Consider the following 20,220-nt stretch of genomic DNA (forward strand, 5'->3'; position numbering starts at 1 on the left):
GACTCAAATCATCAAGCTCTTCCGATATCTTTGTAGTGATCTTGGGAAATTAACTCTCTCTTACTAATTCTTCTGTTTCCTCATATATAAATGGAAATGGTTTTTAATTGGATAGTCTTTCAGCAGCCAAAATTCTTCATTTCCTAGCTTTGTTTTCAATTCTATGGACACAAAACTTCTTTGAATTAATTATCTGAACTGCCGAGCCTTTGGGAAGCAGTGGGTAAATTTAAGTCAAGTCCCTTCCTTGAGAGCTTTGCTTAGTGCTCATTCTCTGCTTTGGATGATTCTCTCATGAGTGGGCTGTAAGGTGCTAACACTTAGGGCAATCTGCTGATTCGATTCTATTCTATTCTATTCTATTCTATTCTATTCTATTCTATTCTATTCTATCTGCATGCTTCTATTATTTTTGCAACTTCTCTCTAAATCTAAATTAATTTCAAACAAAAAGTTCAAAGAAGCTGAGGTTGTTTGGGTGCTAATCAAGAATCCAGTTCTTATTCAAATGAGATTTTCAAAAATATTCCTCAAAAAGACTATATAAATGAAGGCATATTCCTTTTTTAAGGGCAATAGCTAAGATATTTTTAAGTAAAACACTATGCTTCATGACTCTCAGAAAAACAGGCTTTATAGGGCAAGCAAACCTCTCTGCTGGAGTTCATAAATGGTACTAGATTTTGGGTAATCCTTGGGGTTACGCTAAGACTCCGATGTCTGGCAAGCTGGACCTAAGCAAACGTGCACGAGTAAATATACAGTCAAAATAGGCTTTTTTGTCTGGAGCTGGAGATCAGACTCAGGGCCTTGACTATGCTGGGCAAACAACTGCTGTGCTAGAGCCTCAGCTCCCAAGTACTTACGTGTTAAGCTCCTGAGAACAGCTGTGATTAGTGGCTCTAAATACAGAACCTACGAATCCTAGGGCCAATTACTACCTGCAAGCATATTACATTTATATATTACGTGTTCTATTTTTCACAGTATCATTGTGTTTAAAGTTGGATGACATTATTTAGAGGTCTTTGATGTACAGTAAGCTCCCAGTTCCTATCGTTTAAGAATATATGTGGACTAACATAATTATCCTCTGACTATGACTGCTCTTACGGCTTAACTAGAAAGTAGTTGTTACAAGAGCACCCAAAGCACTGATTAGGCCACGTACATATGATTGCTGTTAATGTGCTAGAATGCAATACTTGCTGCATTTATGTATTTGCAACAGAGCAGGTAGATGATCAAGAATAGAGAAGGAGGTTCTAGATATGCCTGAAATTTTTGATGCAGAGTAAGCAGGTGGCTATGAAAACACTCCCAAACATATGGTCTTTTGTTAAATCTACAGGGAATTCATCCTAAATGCCAATCTAAATCAATGACAGCATGTAATACCAAGGAGTCAGTGTAGGATGGGCTAATCAATGCCACAGGGAAGTTTAAACTAAATGTACTAAGACAAGGTAACAGAGTCAAAAACAGCTGCATAGTAACAAGACACAAGACTCTTCTGTGTAGCTGAGAATTCATTTACAGGCATCACAAACTAGATTCCTATCTGAAAAAGGTGCAGCGTTCATGAAGTTATTGGTGTAGCCCTTCAGCACAATGCACAATCAATCCATTCTGATCCCCTTCCCTATTTTCATGAACTTCTTTCATTAGGAGGAAACAAAAGGACAGTGTTTATTATGTCTATAATGTAGGCAAGGAACCATCATCTGTTTGAGTAGCTAGTACTAATGGAACACACTCACACACATATATATACACACACACACATGTACACGCACACAGCATGAATGCACACACATAATCACACTCATGCATGTGTGACTCAAAAAAAAAAAAAAAACAACCAACCAAACAACCCACAGCCTACAAATCATCAAATGACTGCTTATTTAACCACTGATGAAAAGAAAACAGTACACAGATAAGTTCAACAGTACTTCAATTATACAAATTCAAGAGGAACAACAAATGTGTCGGCAATGATAAAGGCACGTTCTCTGTGTGTTGTGCATATGATAGGAGTACAATCAGCATAGGTCAATTACTCTGATCTCAGGATAGTTTTCATGTATATCTTGGATAAGAAGCAATAAAAAAAAAAGAAATACAAAGCTTTTATGCAGACATGACACTCTGATGAGTGTGCTACCTAAATGGAAAATTAAATATAAAAGGCTTTCTATATTTGAAATATTTAACTTTCATGAAAAGAAATTAAAACTGTAGGAATTATCTAGATTATTTTATTTAGTCTGACTGGTCATCAAGATATTAACACAATGCCTGAATTTAAGAACAATGGAGCCGGAAGAGAATACAGCATATGAAAATAATTAAGTGATTTACTCTTATTATTATCCTCAATGTGTTTACTTTATAGTAAGCATTCTTTTGCCTTTAATAGAAACACTGACCTGAAGTCTATAAAAGATCATAGAGATGTATATCTCCCTCATTCTATGATGCTTAGAAAGACAGAATCTTTAGACCATGATGAATTCCCTATCACTGAGTAAACCACAGAACATTGATATATGTAAATTGTAGAACAAAATTCACCCTCATCACAATGGATTTGGGCACAAGAGCTTACAGCATTAAAGTAATAAAGTCTACCTAAATGGAACCCTTTTTAATAGCTCCTAAAACTAACACTCCATTAATTGTAAGAAGTTAACCTTATACTTGACTCAGTTTGTACTTATTCTTTTTGTTTCTTGTTTGTGTTGTCTCTTTGGAATCTCCATTGTGAAAGCCAAGTAGTGAAGGTATTATGAATTTATTAAAGACAAAGTAACTCAAGGTTTGAGAGACAAAGAAGCTGAAAGACTAGATTAGTGGGGCTGGAACTATTCCAGATCTCCAGACGCAAGATGAAAAAGGACTTAGTGCAATGCTTGGGTGAAAGATGCCATGACTTAACTAGCTCAGTGATATTTTTATCCTCAATACACAACCCAGTCCTGTCCCAATAAACTGAAGCTAACACACAGAAAACAACTGTAGATACAGCATGAAGTGAACAATGAAGAAATATCTTTTCTGAGAGAGGATCTCACTATGTTGCTCTAGCTGGCCTGAAACTAGACCTGGCTGGCTGGCTTTGGACTCAACATAAAATCACCTGCTTCTGCCCACTGGGATAAAAGGTGTGTGCCACCAGGCTTAGCCAAAAAATAAACTTTTTACTTATTAGATCTGTTTCAAATAAAAGCAGTTCAGAGTTTTTCAATGTTGGCACTACCCTTTGTTTTACCATAATGTGGAATGGTCCACAATACAAACTAGCAACCAAGAGAGACGCAAAAGGACATAGTTTTAAGTTGAACATCCCTAATTTGAAAACCCAAAAAGCTCCAAAATCCAATGTTCTGAGCACCAATATAATGTTATAATTGGAAAATACCATGCATAACCTCATTTTGTATTCAAACAACAGATGAACTAAAACACCACATGAAAATGACCTATGGGTCCTGTATAGATTATATAGAAAATATAAATGAATTTCCCATTTGAAATTGGGACCCATCCCCAGGTTATCTCATCATGTACATGAAAATAACCCGGAATCTGAAGATGAAAATGGCTCCAAGTCTGAAGAACTCTGAAGTGTGAAGCACTTCTGGCCCCAACATAGGAGTCATTTATAGCAAGGCATTTGAAAATGTATTCTGAGGAAAGCAGCGAACAAAGAATGCACCTCTAATAGCCAATGCAGCAGCAAGCGATGGCAGTGTTAGTGGGGTAAAGTTGATCATTATGACAGTCACACAACATCATGGAATTTCTAAAAATTCTTGCTAAACCTATTTCACTGGCCTGTAATTTCAAACTTCATTTCAAATTCATGAGAGCAAATCTATTTACTAAACCAAGAACCCATTCCTATTTTTTGCTTCTCTGGTGTAATTCGGATAATCTTTTCCTTACATTAAATAAAACATGAAAACATTGAATAAAACATGAAAATGAATACATTGTCATGGTACACAATCATTTACGTCCTCCTGTATATAGCACCTCCCCTGCCCTCATATTTTGCTATATGTAAGCTTGACAACCGTGCAGTAAGACTTCCCTGATACTTACAAGTTACAAGTTGTCAGTTGTGTGTTCAAGAAGAGACATTAGTGAGGTTAGTTTTATAATGATATGCCTAGTCTTCATGAGGTTTTAAGTTACATGCTCTTTCTAACTGGTAACTGGTCTTATATGGCATTTATATCTTACCAATATGCAAAATAAGCTATATATACATATATGTATAATGTATTTCATCAAAGGGTTTTTTCTCTGTTGCATGAGAATTTTTGGTCATTGTATTGAAAATCATAATTCTATGAGCTAGAGAGATGGCTCAGTGATTAAGAACATTTGTTGCTCTTGTAGAGGATATAGGTTTGATTTCAAGAACCTACATGGTGGTTCACAACTGTCAACATCTCCATTTCTGGGAGATCTGATGCCTTCTTCTGACCTCCAGTGGGGACCAAGCATGCATATGTTGCCCATCTCCACAAGCAGGCAAAACATTCATAGATAAACAAAATGAATAATTCTAATAAATTTTTGAAGTCTAAATTTTATATAGAAATTAAGATCCTATGAGATGGTAAATTAGCCAGGTTGGTGGTAAATGTCTGCACGCCCAGTATTCAGAAGGCAGGGGCAGAAGGGTTATGACAAATTCAAGGCTAGCCTGGTCTACATAGTAAGTTACAGACAAGACAGAGATTCATATAGAGAACCTGTTTAAACTTCAGCAAGTTTATAATACCTCAGTCCCACAAAAATTCATGAGTTTTCATTTTACAAGTATATCTATCTTGATAAATTGACTTTAGTATAATGAGCCTTCAACTGGCTTAGTTTAGCACACAGAAAAGGGTATGCCTTGTCTTAAGCCAAATATTACATAATTTTATAATGCTATTATTACTTATACTCTTTTCTAGCACATTTCTTTTCAAATTTCTAGAAATCAACACATTGAAGCAATTATGCACATACACATGACACTCACCTTTAGTGAATCAAAACAGGCCACCACTCGGCCATTTTCCACATGGCAAACTCTTGGCGGGTGGGCAAACCTGCACTCTGCATCAGCTCGAGAGCATGTTCCTCTCTGAAATTCTCTACAAACTTCTAAAGTCAGCCACTTGGTATCACGGATTAGAGCTACATTGACAGGTGTCATACTGAGAGCAAACTGGTAATCAAGGGCACCCTCTTCAGAGAATAATATGACTGCAGATGGTTCAAGGAATCTGAAGGAATCAGAACCAAATGAGAAGTGAGAGCAGGTTGCTTTGGTGGAGTATTTGTTAGCACTTAGGTTCTCACTAAAGTCAAGTCTGACCTGGTCAAACACTAAAAGCCACTTAGCAAGTCAACGTTGTATCAGAATAACCAAAAATCAAGTTAGAGATCAATTCCTAAGAAGGCAACTAGAAAGGTTAAGATATTGAATGCTTTATTTTGTTCCTTTGCTGAGTTTGCTTCAAATAACTGGCAGACGTTCAAAAGAATCCTATGCTGTCTAGTTGATGGTTTCAATTATTCTTACAAAAAGCATATGTTGCTGGCTGCCCTTCAATTTGTGGATGGTCTCCGATCAAGGAGAGAAAAGTCTATCTCCCCAACTCTTTGCTCTGAAGATAAAGGTTGGGAGGATGTTACAACCTAAAAATATAGTTTTGCAAAATCAAGGGGAGGAAAAATGACTAAGAAAACTGAGAATGAGAGAAAAAATAAATGGGCAAGTTGCTGATAGTGAACTACAAGCAAGACAGGTTTTGTAGGAGTAGGAGTGGGAAGGGTATGTGGGGAGAGGGCTTGGAAAGAGAGCTCTAGAGTAGAATCCAAGCAGCAGAGTTTTCAGAAAAGGCACTTTTCAGAACCTGCAAGAAAAAATAAATGAGATTAGCTAGACCACTACGATGCTTTCTTTCCCACTGTTGACTCTGAAAGAAAAGTAACTAGCCTATGTAAAACAGGAAGGAGCTACACACAGACACCGCAAGTTAGTACAGTCAGCTATAATCAATAAAAGGGCATGTCCCAGTGTAGTACAAAACTGGGCAACAGCCCAGTCTCTGAAAAATGATCCTTGATTTTTGATACACTCAGACTATCCTGTATTTTGGTGTCCATTATGCAGAAAATATGATAGCATCCCTTACATGTTCAATTTACTTGTGAGTGTCTGGTTTCTAGAGGAACTAGGAATCTGTCTTTAGGCCAATTGCAGCCTCTATTATCTGTCCTCAAACCAGAACACAGGAATGCATGTATGCATGTAAAACATATATGAATCATTCATGACACAACTAGCTGGAGCCTCACTTCCTATGAAGTGAAATGGGGGATGGAAATATAAAATGTGCTTTCAATTTAAGAAAATTCCTTGAGCAGTTAGGACTGTTGTTCCTGGGTGTATTTCCCAGGCTATTTCTTAGTTTTTATGAAAGGAAGATTACAACACACACAGGTAGGTGAGATAGAAAGCACTGTTGAAGCAATATGTTAGGTATTATACAGCTTGAAGACTTGCAGTTAGCCCAGTGTCAACCAGCGACAGTGGCAAGCAACTCAGCTGGAAAGACGCATGCAAAGTGAATTTGCCAATGCCATGCCATGCGAGCAACCTGCAGTAACAGCACAACAGAAGGCAGCTCTAAGTAGCCAGTAAAGCAACTATCTTGTTAATGGCCTCCAAAGTGAACTTCAAACTCTCGAAAATCTTTCACTTATTTTTTTTTGACACAATCAACCCCTTATTGTTTGTCTTTTCCATAATCCAGAGGAGATTCAACATCACTGGACTGTTCAGTTACCACTGAGAAATTAAATGCCTAGTCAATGCAATTAAGCTTATCTAGTCAATGGCAAACCACGTTTTTTTCCCCCTCTAACTTCCTTCAGAGAAAGTTTTCTAAAATTCATTGTAGACGACTTCGTTTTCTTACAGTTTACTGAACTAAGTTGGCATTTGGCTAAAGACTTGGGATCACTGATGTCTTAGGAAGTATTCTACTTCTCTCAGGAACAAACCAGTCTTAATTTTACTACTGCCACAGTGAATTTCCTAGTTCCCTTCTGGAAAACTTAATAGCTAACTGGGAATGTGGAATTACAATTAATTACTAAATAATGGGCCTGGGGGCACAGTGTGGGCTTTCAACAGAAGCTCCAGGACTACTCTCACTGCTCTGGCATCCCCTTTGCATTGTGTTACACGTACAACCATGTTCTAAAGGTTTAAAGTTGTCAGGCAAATGGAAGAAATATGGGACAGTGGTTATTACAAACTTATGATTAGTTCCACAACATATTAGTGTTATAGAACCAAGCAAACTCAATGCCTCAGTATATTATTGCAAAAAAGCTTGAAATTCTAGCAATGTTTAAAGAAATATTACTTACAAATCCTGGAACTCACTATGTCAACCATGCTGGCACTGAAATCACAAAGATCTGCCTGCCACTGCTTCCAGAATGTTGGGATAGGAGTGTGCTACCACACCTGACTTAAAAATGAATAAATTAGACAGTATGTGAAATATTGCCTAACAAGGCTGTCACCTTTTTTTTTTTTTAATTTTTAAGTGTAAAGAGGCACAGTACCAGCAGTAAGAACAAAAATACATAAAGGAAAAAAAAGCAACTCTACTGACTAATGGGATTGGCTACTCCAAGCTTGATTGTATTCACCTTGGACATTACATCTCAGCACTGTTGGTTAACTAAGGTAATTTCCAAGAGTAAATCCAGCTCACATATTCTAAATGGCTTAGTATATTATGGAAAGTACACTGTACAAGCATGCTCTGGAGTGTGTAAGTTTATATTCACATTTAATCCTGCAACTAAACCACATATGTGAAAGAAAAACAACCACCAAAAAAGAGGAATATTTATAAGGGTCAAGAATTTGCTCTGAACATAAACAGCAAAGATCTGGAGAAAGACTTTTCTACAGAGGCATATCATGTAGAAACACAGATATGAATTATAATTTTTAATTTTGAACTTCCACAAATAAAAAAATGCAGCAGGAACTGGCCTCTAGGCATGCATTCTATGTAACATCAGGAGCCGGTGGGAGAACAGGGAATTTTTTCTTTTTGCCCATGACCTTGGATGGGACCCTGGCCAATTCCTCGATATGGTTCTAGCCGATACATGTCTTCTTTCCTTCAGGGTGAAAACATTTAGCGAACTGGCTCAGAAGAAACAACAACAGAAGGAGCTGGTGAGAATCTGAAATTCTCTCATGCAGCTGTACTTGAAAGACTATGCATCAGAGATAGGCTTTTCTTACACTCTTAAGATCACCTAGTTTGGGCGACAGTAAAACTTTAGCCTTGTTGCTTTATATTCAAGCAACAGGAGGAGTTTGGCCTTTTTTTGATTTAGAATCCTCCAATGCAGAGCATGAAATTAGTGTGTTTGTTTGTTCTTTTCTGTATTACAGTTTCCACATGCTAGGATTGCATTGACGTTTGGATCTCTCAAAAAAGACTGCAGTTTTTAGCTGTTGAATTTGTTCTGAAGTGCTGAGAATGGAACCCTAGGACTTTCTCATGCTATCTCAAAATACTCTAAACCATGAGTGATAGGTGAACTATTCTGATGAAAGAAATTAAACTCATAAAGTTAAACCTCTTGTTTGACATTACTAAGCTGTGAGTGGTAAAGCCATGACTTAAGGCAATATCTTCTGAGTGCAAGCCTTCTGCACAGATCTCAACAGGAGACATCTATCTTCCCTGGGAATCTCAAGAGAGGAAAGCTACTCATTTTGTGGTATGCTTATGTTTCATTCACAACATTCCATTCTTGCCTGGTGTGTATCATCCCTTTCACAATATCCCCAAGTGCTGCCGAACCAACATGTACCACTATCTGCTATGTGCCAGGCACGGTTGAGGATACTGATAAGATCTCTGGCTTGGTGGAATTTCTTATGTTCATTTAGATAAAGAACTAATTTAAGATCCAGAGAACTGGAAAGATTATTTTAGAGAGTTGGTGAACTGCTGGAAGTAGACAGTAAATATTGTGAATTCAACACAAGTTTTTAATTCACCCTGAATGGAACACCAGGTACTATGACTTAATTAATAATCTTAGATCCATTCTTGAACACTTGCACAGAAGTGAGTCATGAAGAGAAATACTGAGGAATTACTCACACTAAGATTTACTGCTGCCTAGTTTCCTCCTGGAGAGGATTCTATTGCTCTCATCTGACAGATGGGAGAATGGAGGTGAGGAAGGTTAAGCAACTTGGACAACTTCACATAGCTAAGTAGGTTATAGAGCTGAAGTCCAAGCCAGGCAGTCTGACTCCATAACTAGCCTTTTAAACTATATCAAAACACTGGGTTGTTCTTATGGCAAAGACCACATTTTTTTTTAAGTTATTCTAGCTGTCTGCACGACATAACTTTGTTCTGTCCAACTCCCCGATAGTAAAGAGTATGGTGACTCAGCTTTGTGCCTTTTATTTTGTCATCAGAATCTCAGGTACTGTTGTGCTTCTGAGGGCTCCTGGTCTGAAGGATACTGAGGCGGCACAGTGATGTAACATTGGTCTAGCAGCTGTACCTTGCTAGGAAAGAACTTCATCACCACCTTCTGAGAATCAGAGCTCTGTCCACATTTCTAGGTTTTGAAAGCAATGGAACAGTGAATTTGAGTATTTTCTCACAACCATAAACTCCAAAATAATGCTCATCCATAAGACTACTAGATAAAATATAAAGAGAGTATAAAAATTTATTGCATATACAATAAACTCACCAGTAAGTACATCTTTTAAAAAAAAGTACACTGTATTTTTAAGGATTCCTTTTATTTTTCATAAGAAACTCTCTCCCTCCCCACTTCCCCCCACCCACAGAAAGTAGGAAGAACTACATTCTGCTGATGTGATAGAAACAGGAAGTCATTCCAATGAGTACAAACTCTCTACCAACAGACACCATTGTCTCACTTGCCCACATTCTTCCAATCTACTCCTTTTCTCCACTCTGTCTCTCCAAGTCAGTACACAAAATGGAAGCATGGCCAAAGTCCAGCATTTGCAAGCCCCACAACGATGCAATGGCTGAGGAAGCACTCCTTAAATTACTTTTATAGAGCTCCAGAATGAACAATGAGTGTAATGTTTGGTTTCTTTCCATTTTAAGCTTGCCTTCACATCTGTACTACCTCTGAATTTCTTGTGGCCATTTCTATTGGCTTTCCAAATCCCCAACCCACCTGCCATACCCTGCTTGAATTGGCAGGTTGACAAGATTTCAAAAGCCTACACAGTTTGAAATTTGCTTCAGGTCCTTTGATTTGGTTAATGGTTCAATAGTGTACCCTTTAGGGCAAATGGGAAATGCCTAGCATGGCACATGGAGACCACGATTTCACAAGCATCCTAGAGAACACTCAAGTCTTCTGTTTAGAGAAAAGAGACCATGAAAGGAAGGATACTTCAGCCATGTGAAGAACATTTTCAAAGAATTTTTTTAACCTTTGCTGAAGTTTTCCACAGTAACCTTAGGTTAACAAAAAACACACACCTTCCCTCCTTCAAATAGCAGTTAAGTCTAGTTACTGTTTCACAAACCATGAAACGACCTACCTCAGTTTATATCTATAGTCATGGAAGAAAAAATAGATGTAATGATTTTCTTTTGATCATTACTGTTATAACAGATGACTCTCATTTTGTCAAATGGGCTCATCTTTTTAATGAAGTTTTCATGCTTTAAAATATTTATTCATCAGTGTCTGCACACATGCATGTAAATGTGCTATAACCCACATGTGGAGATCAGAAGAAAAGTTTTAGTAGCCAACCAATATCAGAGTATCAAGCTTGCATGGCAAGTGGTTTAAACCCACCAACACTCAATTTTAAAAAGAATTTCCACTGGCATTTTTTCCCTATAAGCCCTGCATTCAAAATAATATTAAAAACTATTAAACAATGTTTATTTTTCCTTTGAATATTTATAAACAGCCTAAGTACTTTGTTAACTCTTTTTTGTTTTGGAATACTGAAGCATAAACTTAGGTCCTCTAAGATGCTCTTAGGTGTGCCACCATGAACCACATTATCTCTGGTAAAAAAGAAATGTGAGTGTCCTAAGAATGATAATGTGTTGGTCAACAAGATAAACTGAGGTAGCACATAGTGATTCGGCTGCATAAAGAGATCCAGCACTACACTTCGGAAGCATCCAGCGAGGGCTTCCCTATTAGAACTCATCACAGCCTTACAGCTAATGAAGGTAGTCTCTCGGTCCCAATAGTTAGCATCCCTTCTTTATTAGTAGCAGTTATAAAAAACAGCCAAACAACAGAAAACAGATTGTGGCTAAAAATATTGGTAGAGTCCCTCATTTCAAAAATGGACCCTCATTTCAAAGACCAGAGCTGAACTTTGTAGCCAGCTATGGAACTGAGAATGCTGTGGAAATGAATTCTGTGGAAATGTCTATACGAGAGTGCTGACCCTTGTGTCTGAAGTTACTACTTCAAGAGGCTTCATATCACACGCCTGATGAAAAGATGTGCCTATAAATCAGTCGTTTAGAATTCATGTCGTGGGGAACAATGGCCACTGTCAAAAAGAATGGAGAGTGAAGCCCAGGAAGCACAAATCGAACACAATATTACGTTCTCTATCTCGCTGTCTTCATCCAAGCTTAAAACTGTCTTCCTCCCAAGGCTCCTAAAATAGGAATTTGATATGTTCTTCCTATTCCAGAGTAATTCATACTAGACTGGCAAAATCAATTCATAGAAAATTTCTTTGTGGAAAAATTTAGAACTTTAAATATTCTGACTTTTAAATTCTGTTTAATTAAATGTTCCATAAGTAGTCAATGAACTTGCTAATGCTAAACAAAGCTGCATGACTACAATACACTCATAATAAAATCGGTCAGCCTAGATGGGACAAGTTATCTTCTAACTCCCAAGGTCAATTTGAACAAGCCCCAAAGGAAAGATTTAAAGACTTCCTCAGCATAGGAAAGCTAATAAGTAAAATAGGGTTCAAGATCTGATTTTCATTATCGGGGTGGGGTGTATACATGTGAATGCAGTGTCCTCAGAAGCCAGAAGAGGGAGTCAGAAGTCAGAAGAGGGAGGTGGATCTCCCGGAGCTAGAGTTTAAGGGCAGGATATGAGAACTGAGCTCCACATCCTCCATAAGAGAAGTATATGCTCTTAATGGCTAAACTACCTCCCCTGTCCCCCAAAGGGTTTAACACTATGAGGCTGGAAAGCAACATCTGAACTCTGTAATTTAAATTGTCTTTCAAGGAAGAACAATTTTCTAGGTCTGGGTATATGGGTCAGTGATAGAGTACTTTGCCAGGCATGTGTGGGGACCTGGGCTCATCTCCAGCATTAGAAGGAAAGGAGGGAGGGGAAAAGAAAAGAAAAAACTGGTAAGCAACAACAAAACAATTCTATGAACTTTATCAGTTTCAGCTTCCATTTGCCTCAGTAATTTGGGAAATAACTTTTGTGCCTATATTTGTAAGGCATGTTAATTAAACTCAGACTTCCGGTTTAAACAAAGGATGTGGGAAATTAAGTCCATGTCAAATGTTCAAAATATTGCAAAGAACTTTAAATGGGCAATCAGTAGTTATGAGAGCCATGGTGAGGAGATATAGTAACCTATTAATCACTACAACCTTGAACAGAGACTCAAAAAGGTCTGCGGGGCTGAGGTACCTCAGACTCTTGTCCAAATGAAGAACTGACAACCTCATTTCATCATATAGGCTACCTTGGCAGTCTATGTTCCAAATAGGTGGGTGAACTCGATTGTCCTGGTTTCTTTGTTTTCTCTCACTATCAAATGAGACAACAACAACAACAACCACGACAACAACATGGATCCTCAGCAGCTTTGAATCCCCAAAGGAAAGGCAATCCCTTCCTTCTAAGTTATAAGCACTTATTGACACTATCGGTAGGTCTATGTGGTCCACTAATGTCAGTGTAATTTCACTGACTCTGTCTTCCATTTCATACTATACTAACCCCAAATCTAAAGATCTGGCATATTCCATATTTCCACTGCATTCTTGCTCATAAGAGTTTACTTTTTCCTACTACGTTATGGCAGGAATATAAAGTGTTTCTATATTAATTTTTAATCAAGTACAATACTGGAAATTGTATTGAGTAAAAACGCCAAAAAGTGAGTTTAGATTTCACAAAATAGTCAATAAAGCCTGAGGATTATTTTGCCTAGCATTCTACAACACATAAAAAAACTGGTATCTTAAAGAGTTTTCACTTGTAGTTGTTAACAATAGTCACCATTGAGGAAATATCTCAGAGGGGAAAGTGCCTGCCTTGCAGCATGAGGGCCATCATTATGATCCTCAACCACACGAAGCTGAAAATGTACATGTGTAGCCGCAGTACGGGAGGGAAATGGGTCTGCCAGAGGAGGCTCTCTAGAGCTATTTGGCCAGCAGGCAGAGGCAACTAGTGAGCTCCAGATTCGGTAAGAGTCTTTGTTATAAAAATATGGTAAAAAGGGATCAGAACAGATACCAGCTCTCAAGCCCCATCCCCCACATGCATATGTATACACGTGCACGTGCACATACCCACACAAACACGTGTGCTACGAGCACACACAAGGACATAAAAACAAGAATACTTCACATTCAGAAAACTCTCATTTTGTGCCAGACAAGATGCTATTATTAATGTATAGTAACCAGCTTGACCAAATATCTCCAGTACTTTCTAAGATGTGTACTGTTGAGAAATGATGTTAAAGTTTAACTTAAAAGCATAATCTCTCAGAAACATAACTTTTAGACTTTGCACTAAATAGTTTCATTGAGCTTTCCAACATTTAAACTTCTCAGAAATCATGAGACTGTCATGGACACCAAAAATAACCTCCAAGTTTTCAAGTTTCTTCTCAGCTCATGAAATCACAGTATGAAAGCACATCATTCACTGGCATTCAGAGGACTCTGATAGCTTGTCGTTTGGACAGCCTATCTTATCACGCATAGCTAGCAACTATGTTTGAAAATGCGTCACACAATGAGCTTTAAAATCACAATCAAGAGAACATGTGGTCTAGAAATCTGGTATCCAGCTGGAGAGCAAAGCATATTAAAGAGCCTTTGGGCCTAGTAAATCTCTTTCTCAGTAACAAAATTTATTGACCTCAAAATAGCTATCCAAACCAAACCAAACACTTTGAACCAAACTTTAGGAATTATGAAAAAAAAACTATAAAGTTATAATATTACAACAAGGTTGTTAGTACCTTCAAAAACTCAACTCGTTTGTTGCTAACCACTTAACTTTCTATAATGAAACCTGGAATATGTAGATCATTCTGAGAGAAAAAAAATTAAAAAAAAAAGATTTTGACACGTGTTGAGAAAAATCTAAGTAAGAGCCGTCAAAGAAAGCAGGCACTTGAAAATAAAAGTAGAGGTGCTAGAAGGATAGATCAGTGGCCGAGAGTCCTGGCTGATTTCCAGCATCTATGTGGCAACTCAAAAACATCTATCAGTCCAATCCCAGGGGATTCAATGCCATCTCTGGACTCCACAGGCATTACACACATGTGGTGCATACACATGCTTGTAGACAAAACACCCATACACATCAAATAAATAAAAAGATGTAAACTACATACAACCAAAATAAAGCTCAAAGGAAATGTGGAAATCGAACCAGTTAGAGAGTCTGTACATACACCAAGTGTCAATAAGTAAGAACAGGCATCTAAATTACAAAGTATCTTTAAAAATTTATGTATATAAAAGACATGAATGTGAGAAATAGCATTTATATGGAGAAGCGAGTCTGACAGTGCTATAAAATGTCAAGAATTATTTTAAAAAATCACAAATATACTGCCATAAATAAAATCAGAATAAGTGGTGAGGACAAAAGGTGTTAAAAGGGTCTTAAATAAAATACTAAATTAAAAGGAGTATTTATATTTATGTGGAGTTTAGGGAAATATTTAACGAAGCAGATAAAAACCCATACTAAAGCTGCCATGCTTCATGATTTTAATGATTTTATAATAATGTACGCAGGGCATATAGGGCAATAAGGAAATTAATGTTAACATTATATAGTATCTACATTATTACTAAGTACAGATGACCTAAGGGATTAAATTTGACAGCTATACAATGTATACATGAACAAAAAAATGCCTAGATTCTATTTAATGGAACAGTATAGTCCCAGAAAAGATCAAAGAGGGCTGAGCATGATAACATAGTTTTATTCTAGCACTCTGGAAGTAGAGGCAGGTGGATTCTGTGAGTCCAAGGTGATTCTGGTCTATAAGAGTGTCTTGCAGGCCAGCTAAGGTCACATAGTGAGACCTTGTCTCAATTAAAAAAAGAAAGAAAGAAAGAAAAAGAAAAAAGAAAACCACAAAGGTTCTTGGTAAATATAAACTTCAACTTACACTAAGAAAATTTGGTATTAAGTCCCCTAAAGTCCTAATGTGGATGGTATTATTATATGTCGTACCAAATGTTTATAACACTACAAATATTGAAGTTGTAAGCAACAAAGCGGCTTTCACATTAATAATGGCTGGAACACAACTTTCTGTTATCAGGTGGTTTAAAAAACCATCAGCAAGACACTTATTTGGATAAATCGAAGATTTGTAGTGTTAGATGGCAACTTCCATTCAAATGTATAATCTCTTCTTTAATATACTCACATTTGATCATATACAACCTAGCATGAAGTTTTAATAATTACATAAATGTTATTTTTAAATCCTCAATAAGACACAAATTCCATATGAAAATCATTAATCTTTAGTTGATTATTTATGTGGTGTGTGAGTGTGTGTGTGTGTGTGTGTGCGCACGCGTGCGTGTGTGTTATCATGTTTGTTAAAAGTCAAATAAGACTCATTTGGTAAGGTATGGAAACTTGAATAATTCTCATGTTGAAGCAATCCTCAAAGATCAGCTCTAGTTTATAGATTGAAAACAGGCAGACGAACATCTCATTAAGACATTTGGACTAGATGACTAGTAGCCAATCATTGAATTCACCTTAAGAGTAGTTATTAATAATTAACTTTTCATTTTATTCTCTAAATAAACATTTAGAAAGGACTAACCCTGCAATACATAACGAGATGCTGCCATGTACAAACCTGGAAAAAACCGCAGCCCCCCATTTATCCCATTTTCTCAATATTTTAAACACCTTTTAAGATAAAACCTTAGTGAGTAAAAGCCATAATTCTAAGAACTCCAAAGCCATAATTTTAAGAACACCAACTTCTCTTTCTAAAAAGAATATATTTAAACCTAAAAGCTTACAGATGATTGGGCTCAACCACACTGTTTTAGGAACCAGCTGGTTATTTGACCCCCCACATTGAATCATTATGGCCTAAGCTGCAGTTCTGTCTCTGCACTAAACATCCCTGGGATTTCCTTGGACACCCTCTCTCAAGCAAGGCTGCCAAAGCCTTCATTGCTAGAATGCTTTCTACCTGCTACACCTTCATCCTCAAATACTCCTGCATAGACTATAATGTAGTTTCCAGTGTCACCATTTCATTCAAGCTGCCCAGATTCAGTAACTAACTGCAGATGAGAGTGACACTAGTCTTTCATTTCCATTTTTCTAAGTTTAGAAATGTACATAGAATATACAATTACTATAACATCTCCCAGAATAGTACCTGGCATGATTAAATTATTCAGTAATACTAAGTCAAATGTTTCCTAAATAATAAAGATGACATATATATGATGACACAATTATGATATGATGAACTCAGTAGAGAGGATATATATATATATATATATCCTGTTGATTACACAGCAAAATAAAATCTAAAAATTCCAGTTGTATTTAGATAAGTGACTACTTATAAAAACTATAGTTTCCTGTATTCGTTTTCTAAATACTAAGTACTACATACAAGTTTATATTTTAAGGCCAATTAGAATTACAGAATATACTTTCTAAGCAAGGGAGAAATTTTACTAATTCCTCTAAAGTCAGATTTCACAAGTCTTGCAAGCAAAAGAAACCAAAACACGCACAAAACACTGTCCGAATAGACCTCTCTACTGAGTTCATCATATCATAATTGTTCCTCTATTTCCATGAGCCCTTCGGAGCAGGACCTAGTATCTTGCCAGATGTTTAGGAACTTCTCAGTCCACCTTTTCACCCTCTTTGTAAGTGAGGAGACAAAGACCCAAACAGGGAAGAAAGCCTGTTATTATGTATTACATACAACAAGTTTTAGAATAATATGGCTTGGATTTAAACATAGGTCAATGTGTTTGATAAGAATCTTAGCAGAAAGAAAAACAAATGACAGATAGGCAAATGTATGGAATAAGGCAGGTGCTCAATAAATCCAACCTTCCAGTTAATGCCATGGAACTGGCATTAAACTGGGTTGTCAGAAATTTAGAGGAAATGAAAACATGGTCAAATCACAGTATCTATTTGGTGTTTTAGATTGACTTTAGCCAAACTGAACATTAGAAATAAACCCTTAGTCTGAGAGCGAGTGCAACGGACCTAGATGGAAAAAAAATAAACAGTTACCTTTGGGACATAGCACAGAGCTGATGTAACAGCATCCTTTGAGACACAAGAAAAAGCTCACCAAGATCTTAGCAATGTCAGTTAATTAAATCCGCTGGAGTTTTATATATTCAAAGTATATGTATAATGCTTCAAGGGGCATAAAGTGAATAAAGAAAGGCATAACCTTTGTCAAGCTTTTAGAGTATCTTTTACAGACTCTTAAAATGGGAAGATTAATTTTAAAATATAAATAAAGTCTAAAAATAAAAACTTTATGTATCTGAGTACTTGTTAATGAGAACAAGAGAAACAATTTAAATGTCCTTGATTACTAAACACATCAACATAGTATACTAGTTAAAAATAGGGTTTAAGAAACAGAGGACTTGTTTGTATTACCAACTCTTTCTTACTAATTGAAAGACCCAAGTTACAAAAACAATCTATGTTTTGGTTTCCTCATCCATAATGTAGTATCCATAGTAGTATCTATCTCACAAGGCTGTTTTGTAGGTTCATGTATGTTACATTATAATGCATGTAGAGCAGTCTCTCATGAAATATAAACACGAAGTACTTTTTAAAGGCTTATTCATTTTTTAATGAAAATGTATTAATTAAAAAAAAATCACACATGAAAATTAAGCAGACCCGAATTCTACACCTCTCAATAATCTTCCTCCCATAAATGGTGTAAACATACATTTTGAGGCTGGGAAGCTTCACACTGCCTTTTACACTTTCACTCACTATTGAATATATTTTTATGCACTTACCTACCACTAAAACAAAACAAAACAAAACAATCCATGCCTGACCTAGGACTAGAAAAACAATTAGCTTTATATGTTGTTTTCCATTACCTACTGTCAGTACTTCCTCAGCCCCTAATATTTAGACTTTCTTCTTCTCTTTTCTCCATGTTATATGAACCCACATGCACTGCTCTTTACATATATACGCACACATATATGTTGATATACATACATATGAGAAAAAACATGCAGTTTTTCCTAAGATTGTATAACCTCACTTGATATTAACATCCTATATCCATTCATTTTCCTGAAAATTTTTGTGATGACATTTTTCTTTAGAGTGGAATCATATTCACATTTACATATTCATAAACATACACACATACACTCCAAATTTTCATTATCCATTAATCTGTTGATTGACAATTAAATTGATTGTAATTATTTTGGTATAAGGAATAAAATAGCAATAAACATGGAGTGCAAAGATCTCTACGGTAGGTTGTGGAGTTTTATGGGTATGGGCACAGGAAGGAAATGGCTGCATCTTATGATTGTTCTAATTTGTTTTTGAGAAATATCCAACCTGATCTCACAATGGCTGTATTAATTTCCCCCCATCAACGGTGAATAAAAGCTCTATTATCCCCCCACACACTGTAATATTTGCTATCATATGTTGATAATAGCCATTCTGACCATAGTGAAGTAGTATCTCAAAGTTTTAATTTGAATTTCCCTGATGGCTAAGGATATTGTACACTTTTTAAAACAGGTCATTTGTTTCTTTTTTAAATGGAAATTATATTATTCCATTTGCCCATTTATAGATTGACATTTTTATTTTCTTGGTATTTAGTTTCCACAATTCTCTATAAATTCTATTAGTCTCTTCTTTGAAGTGTAGCTTATTTTCTCCCATTCTGTGGACTGTTGAACTATTTCGTTAGGCACTCCCCCAACCTTCCTTCCACACTAGAATTTTACTACTTTAAATGATAAGAAACATGAAAATCATCATGCAAAAGCAGGATGTCAGTGATAATTTTGTTCAGTTCTTTGGGCAATGCTTGGGGATGCAATGTGAGGCCTGACACATGCTACACATGTCCTTTATTGCTAAACCATATCTCTAGACCTGTCATTTTTATAAGAGTATCAGAAAAGAAACATTTTAACTCCTGTACTATTCCCATAGTAAATTCTTGTTGTTTGTTTGTTTCTTGCTCTAGAGTAGCAAAAGGCTAAACAACCATACAAAACAGCCTCCTTCCTTAATGAGTTATAATCTACTCAGGAGATTATAAACACTTAGAAATTTATAGAGATGTCAGATAATTAAGCTCTACTTTACAAACCACAAACTTCTGGAAATACAAAATAACAAGCTATGTCTTCTTTGAATACTCTTCTCTCCAAAGGTAATATTCCTCATAAATTGCAATGACGGTATCTGTACTAACAAAAGAAATAATCCCTGCAGGGTTCTTGTTTACTTTAACACGAATGGGAAAGTTGTATCTATGAACATCTCCCAAATGCAAAGCACTACACTGAGCAGCAAGTCCAGAAAATGCATAAATGGAAACTAGAAGGAACAGACCCATGCATTTCTATTGTATAGAAGAATCAATGCTTTTTCTTGGAAGGTAACATAGTCATGAACGCAAGGCCAGAAGTACAGATGCATTTTCCTATATTTTCCGCTTTACTTGAAAGCCCACGTCACTGACTCACAGAGACAAGACTCCAGAGGATATGACTCTGATAGTAACATAAAACGAATGAGTGACAGAGTCGGCTAGAGTTCCATTCAGACTATCCAAGTTAT

The 20,220-nt window shown here is 36.5% G+C and overlaps 1 protein-coding gene across 9 annotated transcripts in view; it reads right to left on the reverse strand.

The window, feature by feature from the left end:
- The window catches only part of Mbnl3 (muscleblind like splicing regulator 3), a 97,217-nt gene that overhangs the window by 50,577 nt on the left and 26,420 nt on the right, over positions 1–20,220 (reverse strand). For 5 of the 9 annotated variants that reach the window (XM_031358690.1, XM_031358498.1, XM_031358564.1 and 2 more), the window contains exon 2: positions 5,045–5,291. The exons of the other annotated variants lie outside the window; for them this stretch is intronic. In XM_031358690.1, coding sequence (XP_031214550.1) covers positions 5,045–5,221 — 177 coding nt within the window. In that variant the 5' untranslated portion in view covers positions 5,222–5,291. The remainder of the gene's footprint in view (positions 1–5,044; positions 5,292–20,220) is intronic. 9 annotated transcript variants of the gene reach the window in all.

Source organism: Mastomys coucha, chromosome X, assembly GCF_008632895.1.
Source record: "Mastomys coucha isolate ucsf_1 chromosome X, UCSF_Mcou_1, whole genome shotgun sequence".
In the NCBI taxonomy this organism is placed as follows: Eukaryota; Metazoa; Chordata; class Mammalia; order Rodentia; family Muridae; genus Mastomys; species Mastomys coucha.